This window comes from Coptis chinensis, chromosome 4, assembly GCF_015680905.1.
Source record: "Coptis chinensis isolate HL-2020 chromosome 4, ASM1568090v1, whole genome shotgun sequence".
Taxonomy (NCBI): Eukaryota; Viridiplantae; Streptophyta; class Magnoliopsida; order Ranunculales; family Ranunculaceae; genus Coptis; species Coptis chinensis.
The window spans coordinates 16,949,505-16,965,806 of record NC_141459.1 but is presented as its reverse complement, the minus strand read 5'-3'; the positions used below and the strand labels follow the sequence as shown (position 1 = coordinate 16,965,806).

The 16,302-nt window shown below is 37.3% G+C and overlaps 2 protein-coding genes and 1 pseudogene across 3 annotated transcripts; 1 reads left to right on the top strand and 2 right to left on the bottom strand.

Annotated features, from left to right (window-relative positions):
* Positions 1-1,183: 1,183 nt before the first annotated feature.
* LOC147502223 (ethylene-responsive transcription factor RAP2-4-like) lies at positions 1,184-3,137 on the bottom strand. The gene has a single exon (XM_086607134.1). The coding sequence runs from the start codon at positions 2,616-2,618 to the stop codon at positions 1,446-1,448; it is 1,173 nt and encodes a 390-aa protein (XP_086463260.1). The 5' UTR covers positions 2,619-3,137; the 3' UTR covers positions 1,184-1,445.
* A 4,509-nt stretch (positions 3,138-7,646) lies between these two features.
* On the top strand, positions 7,647-9,487 carry LOC147502222 (ethylene-responsive transcription factor RAP2-4 pseudogene; annotated as a pseudogene). Its single transcript, XR_015221616.1, has one exon. The product of XR_015221616.1 is annotated as an ethylene-responsive transcription factor RAP2-4 pseudogene (transcript).
* Positions 9,488-15,951: 6,464 nt separating this feature from the next.
* LOC147502221 (uncharacterized) lies at positions 15,952-16,302 on the bottom strand. Its single transcript, XM_086604481.1, has one exon. The coding sequence runs from the start codon at positions 16,300-16,302 to the stop codon at positions 15,952-15,954; it is 351 nt and encodes a 116-aa protein (XP_086460607.1).

Below are 16,302 nucleotides of genomic sequence, written 5' to 3'. Positions count from 1 at the left end.
TTGGATTTCAAAAAAATCGAATTTTCGGAAAAAAAAAATGGCACCCCTACACAAAAGGAATCTTATAAAACTACTAATAAATTGCACATTTTGCACACCAATTTTTTTCTACACGGATTATCATTAACTATGGTATAAAATATGGGATCCCATAAACTATATTACTAAAACTTATTAGTCAAGCTAATACAAAAGACAAGCTCATGGAAAAGATAGAAATGCTGGTTTCAGGCTTTCAGGTTTAGATGGATAGGATTATAGGAAAACCCAAGTTGCGGCTTAAGATAATTCTTTTCTTGAAGAAATAATAGAGTAGGGGCGTAGGGGGAAGAAACCAACATTATGGTTCAGGTGTGTCTCCAATCTCCACGGACACACTGTCCATTCAAATATTCAACAATAGTGAAAAAAAGAGTTAGGATATATGGCTACTTCATTGCGGAATTACGAAATTGCTGGATCACCTCTCAAATTCAACTTCAAATGTTCTACTTACTCAGTTATTCCACCTCCATACAAAAGAAAGCAGCAAGAAATCTTTAAACGCCTTCTACCAATTACCAAAACTATTCCAACAGGGTCCTGGTCTAGTGGTCTTCACTCTAAAAGTCTAAAGTCTAAACTTCAAGTTCAGAATCCTCCTTAGGCAAACAGACTACACAATACGCAATTTCCATGTTCAATAGTCTCTGACTTTTATTTCAATTATTATGTTCTGTTTTCGTTTTCTTTCCAACCACTTGGCCAACTTGGGTGCCCATTCTGAAAACAATAACCCCACAAGACTACATCCATGCCAGCAATCCAGCAAGGTTATCGTCAAGACTTGTCGATCTAGATTTTCTCTTCAGACGTTTCGTGCACTTGAAAATGCACTGTTCTTTTCCCTCAAGTTTTCCCTTCTCACCAGTAGTCACCAACTTTCCTACGTTTTGTCAATACCAATTACCAATCAATAACTTCGGATCATAACAATGACTTGCATTTTATCTTCAGAATTTGTGATTATCACCAACTTTTGTTCACGGGTTTCTTGGCCAAATGAATTCATCATCACCTCAAATTTTCCATAATCTTTCCAGATATATGACACTATGACAGTAACTAAAGCGCCAACGGCATAACATGTCAAACTACCATAAGCTCATCATCACATGTATGAAGAAAAAGGGCACACCATGAGTCACTCTAATAATAATTAATTTGCACTAGAATACTAGACATTCAAATACAACAAATTACACAGTAAATCTCCCTGATCAAGCAACAAAAAACTGCAAGACCAGATGGAGTGAGACAAATATGAACATCCTAGAACCTAAACCGAACTCTTTACTTAATGGTCTTATCAACTTAATACTAAAACCTCAGCTCTCTGCAATTGCAAAAAATCCACTGCAGTAGCTTATACGAGGGACTAAACTGAACAAACTACAAAATAAGGATTACATTTTATAATCGAGGATAGCTTCCCAATCTATGTCGTACGAAGGAAATTTCTGCAAGGAAAAGTTATCAGTCTCATACAAAGGCGCCTCAGTGAAACCCTGGAATATCTCAGACATAGGTGAAGACTCCGAAGACACATCACTCTCTGTCGGAGACGGTGAAAACGAGTTCTCCGCTTTAATATCTTCTGATCCAAGAACACATGTTTCGCCATTTGAAGAATCATCATCATCATCAACCTTGATCAAAGTTGGTGGTGGATCAACAGATTTCTTGCCCTTGCCCGTTGTCGCTTTCTTGGCATCAGAAACGACTGTGGACTTGCTCAAATTCCCATGTTTCAAACTTTGACAAATAGCTTCAAGCTTTGCATCAACAGAAGAATGAAGAGGCTTGTAATCACCGAATTCTCCGCCAATATGAGAACCTTGATGTCGAAGATGTGGGAAATTCAACCTTGCTACCTCACCACGGAGCTTAAAAGCAGCCTTATCATAAGCCAAAGCGGCCTCTTCAGCAGTGTCAAAGGTACCGAGCCAAAGCCGAGTTCGGTTTCGAGGCAATCGGATCTCTGCAACCCATTTTCCCCAATGTCTTTGCCTTACACCTCTGTATAGCTTTGTGGGTTTTGAAGAAATACCCACTTGCTTCATCGGGATAGCTTTTGGACTGAGGAAATTGAGGGTTGTTTGTTGTTGCTGAATTTGGTTCAACTTTTGGTTGTGAAATGAAGCTGCTGCAGCTAAGGCAGCCCTTTGTTGCTGTTGTTGGTTTTGAAGCTGGATCTGGTACTGAATCTGTTGAATTTGAGATGGGGTTAGGTGATTTAGCCCAATTGAACCGGTTTGCTCTAGACCTAACTGGTCATTATAGGTCGAGAACCCCTGCGAAAACATCGGGGTAGTCGAGGTAGAGCAGTAGTCAAGGTTGGGCTCAAAAGAAGAGAAAGGGTAAGAAGAATAAGGGGGGGAAAGAGAAGGAGAAGAATCAAAAGAAATGGTTGAACAAGAAGAAGAAGGGGAAGGGGTTGGGGTTGGGGTTGTAGAAGAGTAGTTATTTGATGAAGCACTTTTGATAAAAGGGTGAAGTGCTACCATCAACTCTTCTGTTAATGGATCCATAAACATATTGGATCCACTATTACTTCTATAGATAATATCTGTTGCCATGTTATCAAAAAGTCTTTACAAGCCAGACCTTAAAGAAAATCAAAGAAAAATAAATTCCAAAATCTAACCTGTTTTCCTATTAAAATTAAGGTAACAGGTAACAATTTCAGAGAAAGAAAAATAAACTGATAAAAATATAAAGATGTTTATAAACAACCAAGCTAGAAAACCAAATCTGAGGGACAGAAAAACAACCCTCTTCAGTTTATATACTAAGACAAAGACTCAAAATAGTACCAAAAGATCCAAATAGCCAAAAAAGATTTTGAAAAACAGAAAGGGGGATATAGAAGCGGGATGTAACAGAGAGGGGAGGGAAGAAGAGAATAAGATCAATTGCAGTTTGGAATGAGTAAACTTTGAAAAATCTTTGGAATCAGAAAACTTCGATTTTTTTTTTTTTTTCTCACTTTGTTTCTCTCTGCCAAAAAATGGCCACTCTTCTCTCCTTAAATAAACCTGTTCTTCATTGTTACCAAACTTTCTCTCTCTTAATCTCAGCCATTGATCGGCTGTTCTTCATTAACTACCAACAATATCCCTGCCGTCAAATTAATATCATGTATCATTCCATAAGCTAGTGTCGAGTGAGATTGTGACACGTATTAGTTGAAATGGACACCTGTGCGTTTTGGACAGGCAGCTGCCAGTTGACGTATACGTGTCAAACAGGTATACGTTCAGGTATTGACCTTTTTTGGCAGTTTGTAATCAAGCTTTTGGAATTTAATGCTAGTGATAGTGTTGACCGTGGTTAAGTTTATTTGGTACCATGGTTGCGTTACGGCTGAAGAAACGAAGTAGAGATCACGTGGACAGACCGACAGAATTGTTGGGAGTTAAACGCGGTTCATGAACTGCGGCGAAAGTTAGACGAAGGATCAAAGGACTGGAGTTGGAGTTGGAGTTGGTTTTACAAAATTTAGACAAATTGGCCTTGTATTTTAAGACTACTGGAATAGTACACTAACCATTAGACAAATTGGCCTGTATTTTAAGACTACTAGAATAGTGCACCATTGGTGTTAGAGATTAATACAAAAACTAATCAAGTTTAAGAGGTTTGTTTTAGCTCTTAACTCTCATATATGATGGTTATGCGTGTACTTTTCTTGGACATTTGCCCTATATAAAATCTTGAAATTTGAAGTATAATATATTGTATATAAGAAGGTTACAACCTACCCATAAGTCCACGAGCATCATTAACTCACTACTAAAAATGATTTATAATGTAATAGGTAGCAATTATGGTAATTTTGGTCACTAATGCATTGCCAAAAAAGTATTTTCATGGCAACAATTGTTATAATCATAGTTGAAATTATAATAGCAAGTCGGACAGAACAAGTTTTCCCGTCTCATCGTATGTGCTTATGGGACTGGTCATGTCAAGTTTTCCCATTTAAATGTTTTTTTTAAATAAAAAATAAAATGACTCAATTTGAATATATTTAGATCCGTTGGACTCAATTTCGGACGGACAACTATTTCCATTTAAACAAATTTTAAATTTGAATGGAACAACTATTCCTATCCAAAATAGTAAATAACAATTTTCTCAATTTGTGGTGCTACATATTAAATTTGAGCAATTTTTTATGACAAAAAGTGTTGATGTGTCACAAAATTTTTGAATGTTGCGTTGATGATGCTCTAACATGACATCGATCTACTATATATTTGCCTCTTAAAACATTTTGAAATCTCAATTGTACTTCAAAACCATTCAAGTTCTTGCTCAAAATTACATAAGAACTTTACAATATAAATGTTTTTCATGGCTGATTAATGGGAACCCCAATTGATTTATATGAACCCAGTGTTCACAATTCCGAACCGAATGTCAAAATTCTACGTATATTTTGGTTTAAAAAAAAACGGAAAACACAATATAGAATCAAAATATTGATGATTCTGAAATTAATCGAAATCAAAATATTATTACACAGGTCGAAATATTATCAATTTTTGTTTTTCGATATTTTTGGAATTCTAAAAATTTCCTAAATTCCAAACTATATATGAACCACAGTTTAAGAAGTCAAAAGTTGACTACGAACAGTTGCCAGTTTTCGAATATCTTTCGTTTGTAGGCTTGATCGTGTTAATTATGTTCTCCACAAATTCTATTTCAAATCAATTCCACCACCTGATATTGTTGACCATTATGATCAATTTTATAAGCATCATAGATTGCAAATGTACGCACATGGCCCACCAAAAATACATCAGGCCCATGTGATCTTACGCCAATGAAAGCGATCAAAGTCAAAATTAGAAATCTTGCTTGGTTGAATGTTTTGGTGGAACATGTTTTACAGGTGCGACTGTGAGAGTTGAGATACGTGGCTTCACCGGATGAAGAGTTTATATCTGTGATTAATTATTAAGATGGTGGGTAATTGTTAGGAAGACAATTTTCCACCGTCTAAATGAATTTGGCGGGACGTGGCGCAAATGCGCAATAGCACAGATGATGATTAGTGAAATGGACGTCGCTGCTGCTCACCAAACTTGTGGATTGTTTTAATTTTGGGCAAATTAAATGATTTAGCTCTTATCGTCGGCATGATTAGGCACTAATGCAGAGCATCACAATTCATTAGCAGTGCACAGAAATCTATAGTCTACCTTATTGTCTCCTTTCACCCTTTGTTTCATAGGCATTATTAGGATCCATAGAGCACTGATTTTACCTTCTTGAAGTTTTGATAGAGCACTGTATGCAAGTGTGCAACCAAATAATATCCCGGGTCTTGATCTATAGAAGATTAGCTCATATCGCAAAATTTCATAAAACTTTCCAGCATTTTGTAATATAAGGACGCTGGAGCACAACTGTTTCAGAGAGTAACTTCCAAGTTACAAGTACCTGTTGTGAGAGAAGATGATGAGCAGTCGTATAAGTTTGTCCCTTAGTACTTGGGACGAGGGACCATCGAAATAAAACTCCACGGAAATCCGGCTCTTCGAATCGTGATGAGTGCTGCTGAAATCAGGCTGAGTCAACAAAGGTTTCTTTTTAAGTCACGTCCACGTCAGAAACGGCGTGAAAGCGCGTCAAAAGGACAGCACTGGTCCCACTTCGACTTCAAATTCCAGAACCATCCATTAAAGCCATTTGATTTCGCTTACCTCCTACGCCACTTTGTTTACCAAGCACGGATGCACACTTGTCATCTAATATCTCGCAACTTTTCGTCTTTATGATATATTGGTTGAGAAGTTCGTGCACCTATCTTGTAGATCTAGTTCTCTTTGGAGCTAAGGTCATAAATGAGGTACATCTGCAGTTTTCAATCCAAATCGAAGGTTCATTTTCAGACATAAATAATGGTGTCGGGTAGCTCTTGAATATGCACTCAATTGTTAGCCTTAAAACTGCAAAGTTATGCAAGATATTTACGAGTGAAGCATAGTGCGTGTCTCACATGGTCCCTTTTTCTTTAGGAATTATTAGGTCACCCGTTCTGGTAGGGGAACCAAAATAAAGTAATGAACTCAAATATCAAACTAACTTATGGTTGTATGAGTTATAACTGCTGTGGAGTGTAGAGTAGAAGAGTGAATATGAGATTATGGTCTAAAAGCAGAGAAATTTGTTTGAGGAGAACCTAAAGAGGTGAAAATAGAAGAGAAGAAAGTTACCTCACAAGTCACGCCCAAAGACCGTCTCACTCGCACTACTGCATTAGAAACAATTTCAAGAGTTGCGCCGCAATTCACGAAACTTCGCACACACTAACCACGAAACAAGCTACCTACGGGTCAAACGTACTCAATGGGTCTCCAAATTCTGATTTTAATACTAATTTTTTCATCGCTCACAACTTTGATCATTGTTATTATTATATATATATACACATTTTCGTTTCTATCAAAAACAGATAGGAGCGTTGAGTTTTGGTTGCACTTGCACAGTTGTGCAGTTGTGCTAGTGCGATTTAGGATATAAGCTGATTAAATTTGATTTTGTTTTACATACACTGCTTTTATTTTAATATAAAAAATCTTTTTGTGTTTTATTATACACTTTACAACTTATTAGGTCTGGTCATCCAAGTCACAAGGCATGGCTGCTAACAAATTTTAAATGGATAGTTTATCCAAAGTCAAGTTACCAAAAGAAAAAAAACTTAATACATACACTAGATTGGGAGATTCATCTTTATCGGAAAAAAAAATAGACTAGGTGATTCAGGAGGCTTGCATAACAGTATAAGAATGTGGTATAACGGTATAATCAACTTTAATAATCGAACTGATAGACAGTGAGATCCTGTTTAGATTTTAAAACCACGCCAAAGATTTGTACGCAAATTTTGACTTGAGTATTGTTGCTTTATACCAAAAATACGACGCTTTGAGAATTGTTGCTTTATACCACATTTCATAATTTAAAAGATTCATTTTCATTTTTCATTTTGAGTTTGTTCATCTCGTCCAAGCCACATTATAATAGTTTTCCGGGTCTTTCTTATGGTTTATCCCTCTGGCTAACCTTACTCAGTAGTCAGTACAAAGCATATTAACGGTACATCTAAATCTTTTCCACAAAGCACTACTTTCTTCTAAATGCAATTTAACGGTACATCTAAATCCTTTTTCAAAGCACTACTTTGAGTTTCATCTCTAATTTTCAGAGCTAAAATTTAGGTGTAGGCGTGTAGCTACTAGCTAATCAAATTCAGGTTGACAGCCGAGAAGACTTTGATTGCATGGATAAGACTTTTCCCGAGTGCATTTTTCAGTGCTGCTCTGAGATCATTTAAGTATGATAAACAATAATAGTTTGATAAACACTATTATTAGTTTATTACAGTAGCACGATAACTCCAATTCACTAATGACAAGTATGATATCTATCCTTTTCGTAATAAATTGTGCAGCACAATTGCACAAACGAACTTGCCAATGCGAATTCAAAGTCAATACTGCTCTGAGGACAATGTGTTAGAAACGTGGCATGTTATCCCCATTCCTCAGTCCTCACAATGCCCACACTATTCCCCTTCCTACTTAAGAACCTGACTGTTTGCAGAGAGAAACAAAATGAGGCAAAAAAAAATTCAAAGTTTCTGAGAGAATATTTTAGCGTTTCAATCATTTCAAACTGCAATTTGCTCCCCCCCCCCCCTCTATTACATCCCGCTTCTATATCTCCCTTTCTGCTTTTCAAATTATTATTTAAAAAAAAAAAAAAAAAATAATTATTGAATCATTTTGGATTCTCTGCAAGAAGAATTTCATCTTTTGGGGCTACTTTGAGTCTTTGTTTTTTTTTTCCTTAGTTGATTAGCTGAAGAGGGTTATTTTTCTGTCCCTCACATTTGGTTTTCTAGCTAGTTTGTTTATAAACATCTTTGTAGAAATCTCTTTTGTTTTCTCTGAAATTGCTACCCGTTACCTTAATTTTAATTGGTAAACAGGTTAGATTTTGGAATAGTTTCGTCTTTAATTTTATTTAAGGTCTGATTTTAAAGAAACATGGCAGCATCTATAGATAATTATACAACTAGTAGTGGAAGTACGTTTACTGATCCATTAACAGAAGAGTTGATGGTAGCACTATATCCTTTTATCAAAAGTGCTTCATCAAATATCTACTGTTCTATAACCACATCTCCTTCTCTTTCTTGTTCAACCATTTCTTTTGATTCTTCTCCTTCTCTTTCTCCTCCTTCTTTTGAGCCCAACCTTGACTACTGCTCTACCTCGACTACCCCGATGTTCTCGACCTATGATGACCAATTAGGTCTAGAGCAAACCGGTTCGATTGGGCTAAATCACCTAACCCCATCTCAAATTCAACAGATTCAGTACCAGATCCAACCTCAAAACCAACAAACAGCAGCAGCTTCATTTCACAGCCAGAAGTTGAACCAAATTCAGCAACAAAAAAACAGCCCTCAATTTCCTCAGTCCAAAAGCTATCCCGATGAAGCAAGTGGGTATTTCTTCAAACCCCACAAAGCTATACAGAGGGGTAAGGCAAAGACATTGGGGAAAATGGGTTGCAGAGATCCGATTGCCTCGAAACCGAACTCGGCTTTGGCTCGGTACCTTTGAAACTGCTGAAGAGGCGGCTTTGGCTTATGATAAGGCTGCTTTTAAGCTGCGTGGAGAGTTTGCAAGGTTGAATTTCCCACATCTTCGACATCAAGGTTCTCTTGGTGATTACAAGCCTCTACATTCCTCTGTTGATGCAAAGCTTGAAGCTATTTGTCAAAGCTTGAAAGAGGGGAATTCGAGCAAGCCCACTGTCGTTTCTGGTTCAAAGAAGACAAAGGGAAAGAAATCACAAGCAAGTGTACCAAATGTGATGGAAGTTGCTGTGAACTCATGTAATGGAGAAATGGGTTTTCTTGGTTCAGAAGATATCAAGGTGGAGAACACAACAACACCATCTCAATCAGATACTGATGTGGTGTCTTTAGTATCTTCACCTGAATCTGATGTAAGTAAGTTCCAGGAATTCACAGACATGCCATGGAATGATTCAGATAACTTTTCATTGCACAAGTATCCATCATTTGACGTAGATTGGGAAGCTATCCTTTCTTAATTTTAGTTTCGAGTCTTTGGCACTTTTAGTTATTTAATTTGTTCCAAGTCATTAGTGCCCCTATTGAGCTACTGCAATGAGTTTTTTGCAATTGCAGTGCTGTCAGCCTGTCACTGAGGTTAGGTAGGTGTGGAGTTGGTTATCTTCTTGTAATGTTAATATTTGTGTCTCCATCTGGTCTGCTGATTTTTTTTCATTGCATGACCAGTATGATTTTATATTTGTTGTAATCTTGTAATTGGATTCTGTAATAGTTCAATCATGTACTGGAATACTTTTCAAAGATGTTCTATTTGTTTTATATGTTTGGTTCACTGTGATTTACATGATCATGTGGTGCTCTCTGGGATCTGAATGTGGCTTGATTTTTTTGCTCCCACCGCGTTGGTTCCTCTAGCGCTCCAAGGGAATCACTAGCTGTACACGTATCACTCCTTCCACAAAAACAAGATAAATAAAAAGGGCAATTTATTAGAATTAAATAGACTTAGTAAGAACACCACACTAACTTAAGTAGATTAAATCATGGAGAGAATGAGAAAGAGAGAAATCTTATTGATAAAAGTGTTCCAGGATAAACACATATGAGGAGGTATTCCATATGGGTTCAATGGTGGCATCTATATAGGCCCACGGATTTCGTAACACTCCTCTTTGGATGCCTACTATTCTTGTGGAAATTTTGGTGGTTCATCTTTTATAGCATTCTTCTGGATGCTCTATAACTATCCAATGACAGTTGTCTCATTAAAGCCTTGCTAAGGAAAAACCAAAGCGAAAGAAAAAAAAAAATATAACATTACTTAGAATCATTGTGACTTGTTTAATATTGTCTCATAAAGACTTTTACTGGAAAAACTAAGTGGGAGAAAACTTAGATGTTTCAGCAGTAACCTGCTTCAACACAACGAGAGCAATGATAAAGAACACACTAAGAAATAGATGAATTTGATGTTGGGGGAGATGAAACTGAACCAAAGAATGACTGCCTACGTACTCTAGATCTATTATATAGGGGTCAAGTTTCAACGTAGTTCACATTATTAGAATAAGTAGTTTTTATATGAATGAAGAGATTGAGTCCTACGAGAACTGTGTTTGTTTTTGTCAAAAGAATTCTTATCTCTTTGAACATCTATCTTTATATTTTAGAATAATGAACTTGGACATATTCATAAATAGACCAGTTATTAGGTGTAGCTAGGATTAAGCCCTTGGGCCTAATTGAACCTGGGCTGGATTCGTAGGTTAATGAGCCACAAAGTGGGGGTCTATACATCGCCTCTCTTTGGTGGATGAAAAAGAAGTTAATATAGAAAAAAAGAATGGAAGAACATCGATTTAAAAGAAAAAATAAAATAGAATAAATGTTACCAAGTATTGGCGTCGTAATCTCATTGTCAAATCGACAATAAATGTGACAAGAGCTTAAAATTATTGGTGACAAAAGACTAAAAATAATTGGCTTAAAATTATTAGAGAAAATAATTAATAAAAATTATTATCGGAAGTTATTTCGGCGAAAACTATTAGCAGAAGTTTATTGGCAGAAGATATTTGCGAAAGTGGGCGGAAATAATTTGCGAAAATTATGGGCGGAAATTATTAGCGGAAATAATTGGTGAAAATTATTGGCGGAAATAATTGGTGGAAGGGCGGAAATAATTAGCGAAAGTTATTGGCGAAAATTATTGGCGGAAATAATTGGCAGAAATTATTGGCGGAAGTTTGACTGCATCATAGTGAGGGTAATATACACCAAGGATATCGTCATCAGTAAATCGGAGGGGCTCTTCTTCAGAAGTTTCGGTCTGGATTCCTTTGACAAAATCGACTTTGTTGACACGGTTAAACTCACCAACATAACTAACTTTCAAACGTTTTTGATTCTTACTCTAACTTTTGGAAAGAGACTCAATATGAGAATGAGAAACATTAATGACATGTTCATAAGTTGCAGCAACTACCTGTTGAGAGTTTTTAGTAAGATATTCGTTTAAAAGTCTTTTCTCCACTAATTTCTGAATCCGACCCGGAGAGAGCGACAAAGTTGTGTCTCATGGCCATAGTCATTATGGAATTTACACCGCAAGGATTTGTCTCTTGTACCTTTGGTATCTTCTGAAAGTAGATAAAGCGGGGAAAGAAGATTCCCACTTTTCAACTTCTCATATATAACAGAGTACTTGGCATTGAGCGGGGTCAGTTTTAGCTCAGGTAGAGTCTTTCCATCACAATTGAAATTGACTTACTTCTGATTGTCATTCTTTCCATCGTTATGTTGTTGATCTGACAGTCCTTGCTTCGGCTTAGAATTCTTCTTTGTCATCGGAAAAATCTTTACTCGAATATCTTTTTTTTCTTTGTCTTTTCAGAATAGGTTCTCCTCGATATGGATGTGTTGTTCAGCCCTAACATAGAGATCATACCGAGTTTTAGGGACATCTTTAATTAGAGAGTGGTAAAGATCCCTTACAATGAAATTCGAGCTTCTGTCTCTTTCATAATATAATGTTTCTTTAAAGGCGAAAAGAAGCATTCCATCAAAAACTTTTGGAACATCTGCTGCTGCCTTTCGGAACCTAGTAACAAAAGTACGTAACTTTTCGTCACGTTGTTGCTTGATGTTCAGAAATGAGTCGACATCCTTTGGCGTCTTGCAATTGTGGCGGAAATGATTAACAAATTGATTTTCTAGTTAATTGTATTAGTGAATTGATCTTGAAGGCAACTCACTAAACCAGCGTAACGCTTCTCCCTTTAGAGTTGATGGAAAGAGCTTACACATGAGCGGATCATCTCCACCCCATAACACCAACATATTTTTGAACGATAGAACATGCAAGCCAGGATCTCCTTCCGACTCATCATAAAGTTCAAAATCAGGTTGTTTGAAGTCGGGATGGTGGTAAGCTTCCTGAATGTCGAGTGAAAACTTATCAAGTATGCCATCATTGACTGTCAAGTTTTTCATTCTAACATCCTTTGACTCTCTATTGTTAAGCTCTTTTGCAATCAACTCTTTCAACTGTTGTTCTGTTAGAGTTAAAGTATTAGCTCGAACAACTGGACGCCCCCGATCGTGCCCATGTGGAGAAGGATACCTTCTATTATCTCTTATTGGAGTTAGAGATCTTTGGCGGTACGCATGATCATCTCCGACCAGTGATTATCTTTGTCTATCTCGTAACCCGACTGTCTCTCGGGTAGTCACCTGGGGGGGTGGTCGGTATAATTATACCGCTTCTCCATGTTTTGTTGCTCTTGTCTGGGATGCCTGCCTTCTCAGTCATGTCGGTCATATCTCGGATGGCGGTCTTCCCTGAAATTACTTCTCAGAGGTAAATCTTCCCTTTGAGATCGGACATGCTAGGGTAGTAGTTATCCCTACCAATCCGATTCTCCCCATAAGTACAGGTAATAGGGTCATTACTCTTGCGGTAATCGCTTTGTTTGGTTTTGAGAAGTAAAGCACGCGTCGGAGGACGATGAAGTGGATCTTCAAGATGGTCCCATACATTAGAATGGCCTGCGTCCCTGCGTGGTTGCCTTGATGTAGTTGAATTGGCAACATCGTCCACCGACCTTTGCCTCTTTGTCAGCTTCCTTCTCAAGTTCTTATTTAAAATTTTAACTCATCTTAACTCACGCTCAACCGTATTAGGGGTGTATTGGCTGTTACTATCCCCTTTTTCGTTAGTTGGTGTGAGAGTAATGTCCATGTCCATATCTATGCCAACTGAAGGATTGACACGGATGGACGGCGGACCACATGAGGGATTACCGACTTGCAGGTTTTCTTGTTGCAAGACTGTTAGGGGTGGTGGTGGTGGCGTTTGTACTTCTGTTTGCGGTGGCGGTGGCGGTGGTGCTGCTGCAGTTGGATGTTGAGAATTGATCCTACCACTAGGAGCAACTCGATTGTTCAACGGTTCTTGCATTGGCCAATTTGAATTTCGAAGGTTGCAATTCCTATTAGCAGGAGGAATATGTTGACTATTTGGTCTGCTTCTTGTGCTTACCATCTTGATTGTTTCACGTGATAATGAATTCTAAATTCTCCACAGACGGCGTCAATTATGTTTCGGCAGTAACCTGCTTCAACACAACGAGAGCAATGGTAAAGAACGCACTAAGAAACAGAGGAATTTGATGTTGGGGGAGATAAAACTGAACCAAAGAATGGCTGCCTACGTACCCTAGATCTATTATCTAGGGATCAAGTTTCAACGTAGTTCACATTATTAGAATAAGTAGTTTTTATATGAATGAAGAGATTGAGTCCTACGAGGACTGTGTTTGTTTTTGTCAAAAGAATTCTTATCTCTTTGAACATCTATCCTTATATTTTAGAATAATGAACCTGGACATATTCATAAATAGACCAGCTATTAGGTGTAGCTAGGATTAAGCCCTTAGGCCTAATTGAACTGGGCTGGATCCATGGGTTAATGAGCCACAAAGTGGGGGTCTATACACTAGATAAGGGAAAAGAGTATAGTGCATATGTCTTGGGACACATTCTTCAGGATGCTCCCCCTGTTTCATTACTCCCCCTGATAAAGACAAGTTTTTACATGACTTGGTGGTGAATTCTTTGCGATTTAAGGAAACTATTGATGGATCTTGCTTTGTCAATTGCCAAGACATAGTTGCATATTTATTAATAAAAATTTAACTTGTTTGAAAGTGACCCTTCTGAGGTCAGATGGATAACTAAAGACTGCATAACCAACTAGATCATAGTCATTAGTGGAACCATAAGAATAAAATAGTTTCATACCAGTTATTCCATAAAAATATCTCAATATGTGTTTGACATCATTCCAGTGTCTAAGTGAGTAAGTGTATGTGCACAATTATATCTTGATAAGAAACTAATAGAAAATGCAATGTCTTATCTTGTGCACGTATTGTGCTAGATACATAAATGCTTCAATATCACTCAAGTAGAGTATTTTAAAAACCAATAACTTCCTCATGTTCTTCCTTTAGTCGAAATGGATCCTTATCCAAATCCAAGTTTCCGGACAAGCATGTGCTTTGTCCATTTCATTTCAAAAATCTATAGTCAGCAGTTTTCTCCAATTCCTTAGGTGTTCAAATCAAATTTATACCAACCAAACTTGCTGCTATTATATTGAATCCAACTTCGGATTTTACTATAGGTCCACACCACGTTTTTCAAAGAGTTTAATTATGCTTGAATAGCAAATTCCAGATTGGCCAATCTTTCTTTTGTCAACGAAACACGTGGTTCATTTATTTTTTCATCATTGTCCTTTGATGTTCCAATAGCTATACCATAGCTAAATATGTCATCCATGACAAGTGCTTTCCTATCCCACAATTCACCTGAACATGCATGGAATATTGAGATCAATCATTTCATTTTCAGGTACCTGTGCCTCTCCAAGGGCAACCATGTGCCTCTCCATGGGCAACCATAGGTATTTTAGTGAATTTGGATATTTGCACATTGTCATTATTTGTTTATGGAGCTCCAGCTATTACTTGGCTATTATTTGGACAAGATGGTTCCTCAGTTCTCCTCTCCTAGGAGCACTATCTTTGGATCCTATAGGTCTGCCACGTTTTTAGCGTATAGTAGATTCATTTGCCGCCATGTTTGGACCCGTCCAAATGGAACATCAATTCTAGCTGGCACATTCATGGTTACTTTTACCATATCATTAAATGTTTAGGCATTTTCTCGGCAACTGCTTGCAAGTGTATTATTCTCCTTATCTCATATAGTCACATTTATTGTTTGGATCCTTAATGAGATAGTGGACGTACGTTACTTCATGTCTTTCTTAGAGCAACCATTGCTTTTCTCCCCCTAACGACGGGAAGACTATCTCATTAAATTGACAATCATGTAATACAGACTGTCTAAGTGAGTGTCTTGCTCCCAACATTAGATATGATACACAATGTCTTTCTCATTTATGGGTATAGTCTACCAGACATATATCCATAATACTTTTCTCCATTTATATATCCATATATTTTAACATAAAGGAAAATAAATTTGTAAATATTGATACTAGCACAAGTATATTAAAAAAAAAAAACTTGAGATTCATAATAAGGAAATTCAAAATATTAACGACAATCATGGCCTAGACTTTCCATGAAGAGAACACAATATTAACGGTAAACGTTCCATAAACTGGTAATAAAAATATAATTAACTAAATAAATCATTCCAAGGATGAAAGCTTGCTCATCAAACTTGCCCATTGCTATTTGGATCCTCATACTGGACCTCAAGGAAATCGGAACAATTCAAATGAGTACTATCATTAAAGTGGTTACTCTTCCAATTCTCTATCACATTTGTTTCAATTTTCTTAGAGGCTATATACTTTTCAACCTCTTCTATAGGAGCTCGACAGTATTTTGCCCAATATCCATCATTACCACCACATCTGTAGCAAATATCACTGCTATCCTTTTGTTTGTTATGAGGATTTGAGTCCCCTTTATGCGGTGGAGCTGTCCACTTGTTCCAATGATCCTTTTTTTTATTACCATTGCCATCTCCATAAGGATGATAACCTCGACCACCTCTCCCAGTATTTCTGCCTCTTCCACACCCTCTCCCATGTCCTCTACCACGACTACCACTAGCTTGAAAGCTGGCATTTGCTTCTGGAATTGCCATTGACCCAGTTGGTCTGGAGTTGTGGTTCTTGATTAAAATGTTACTATTTTGCTCGCAACAAGGAGACATGTTATAAGATCAGAATATTGGGAGAATCATCTCTCTCGATACTGCTGCTGCAGGAGCACATTTGAGGCATGAAAGGTAGAAAGAGTTTTCTCTAACATATGCTCATTAGTTACCTTTTCACCACACAATTTCAACCGAGAAACTATATTAAGCAAAGCAGAGTTGTATTCAGAAACTGTCTTATAGTCTTGGAACCTCAGGCTGAGCCATTCACTTTGAACATTTGGTAGTATGACCATCCTCTGGTGATCATACCTATCCTTCAGGGACTTCCAAAGACCTGCTGGGTCTTCCTCTATTAGGTACTTATTCTTTAAGTCATCATGAATATGATGATGTATGAATATGAGAGCTGTGGCCTTTTCCTCTGGTCTCAT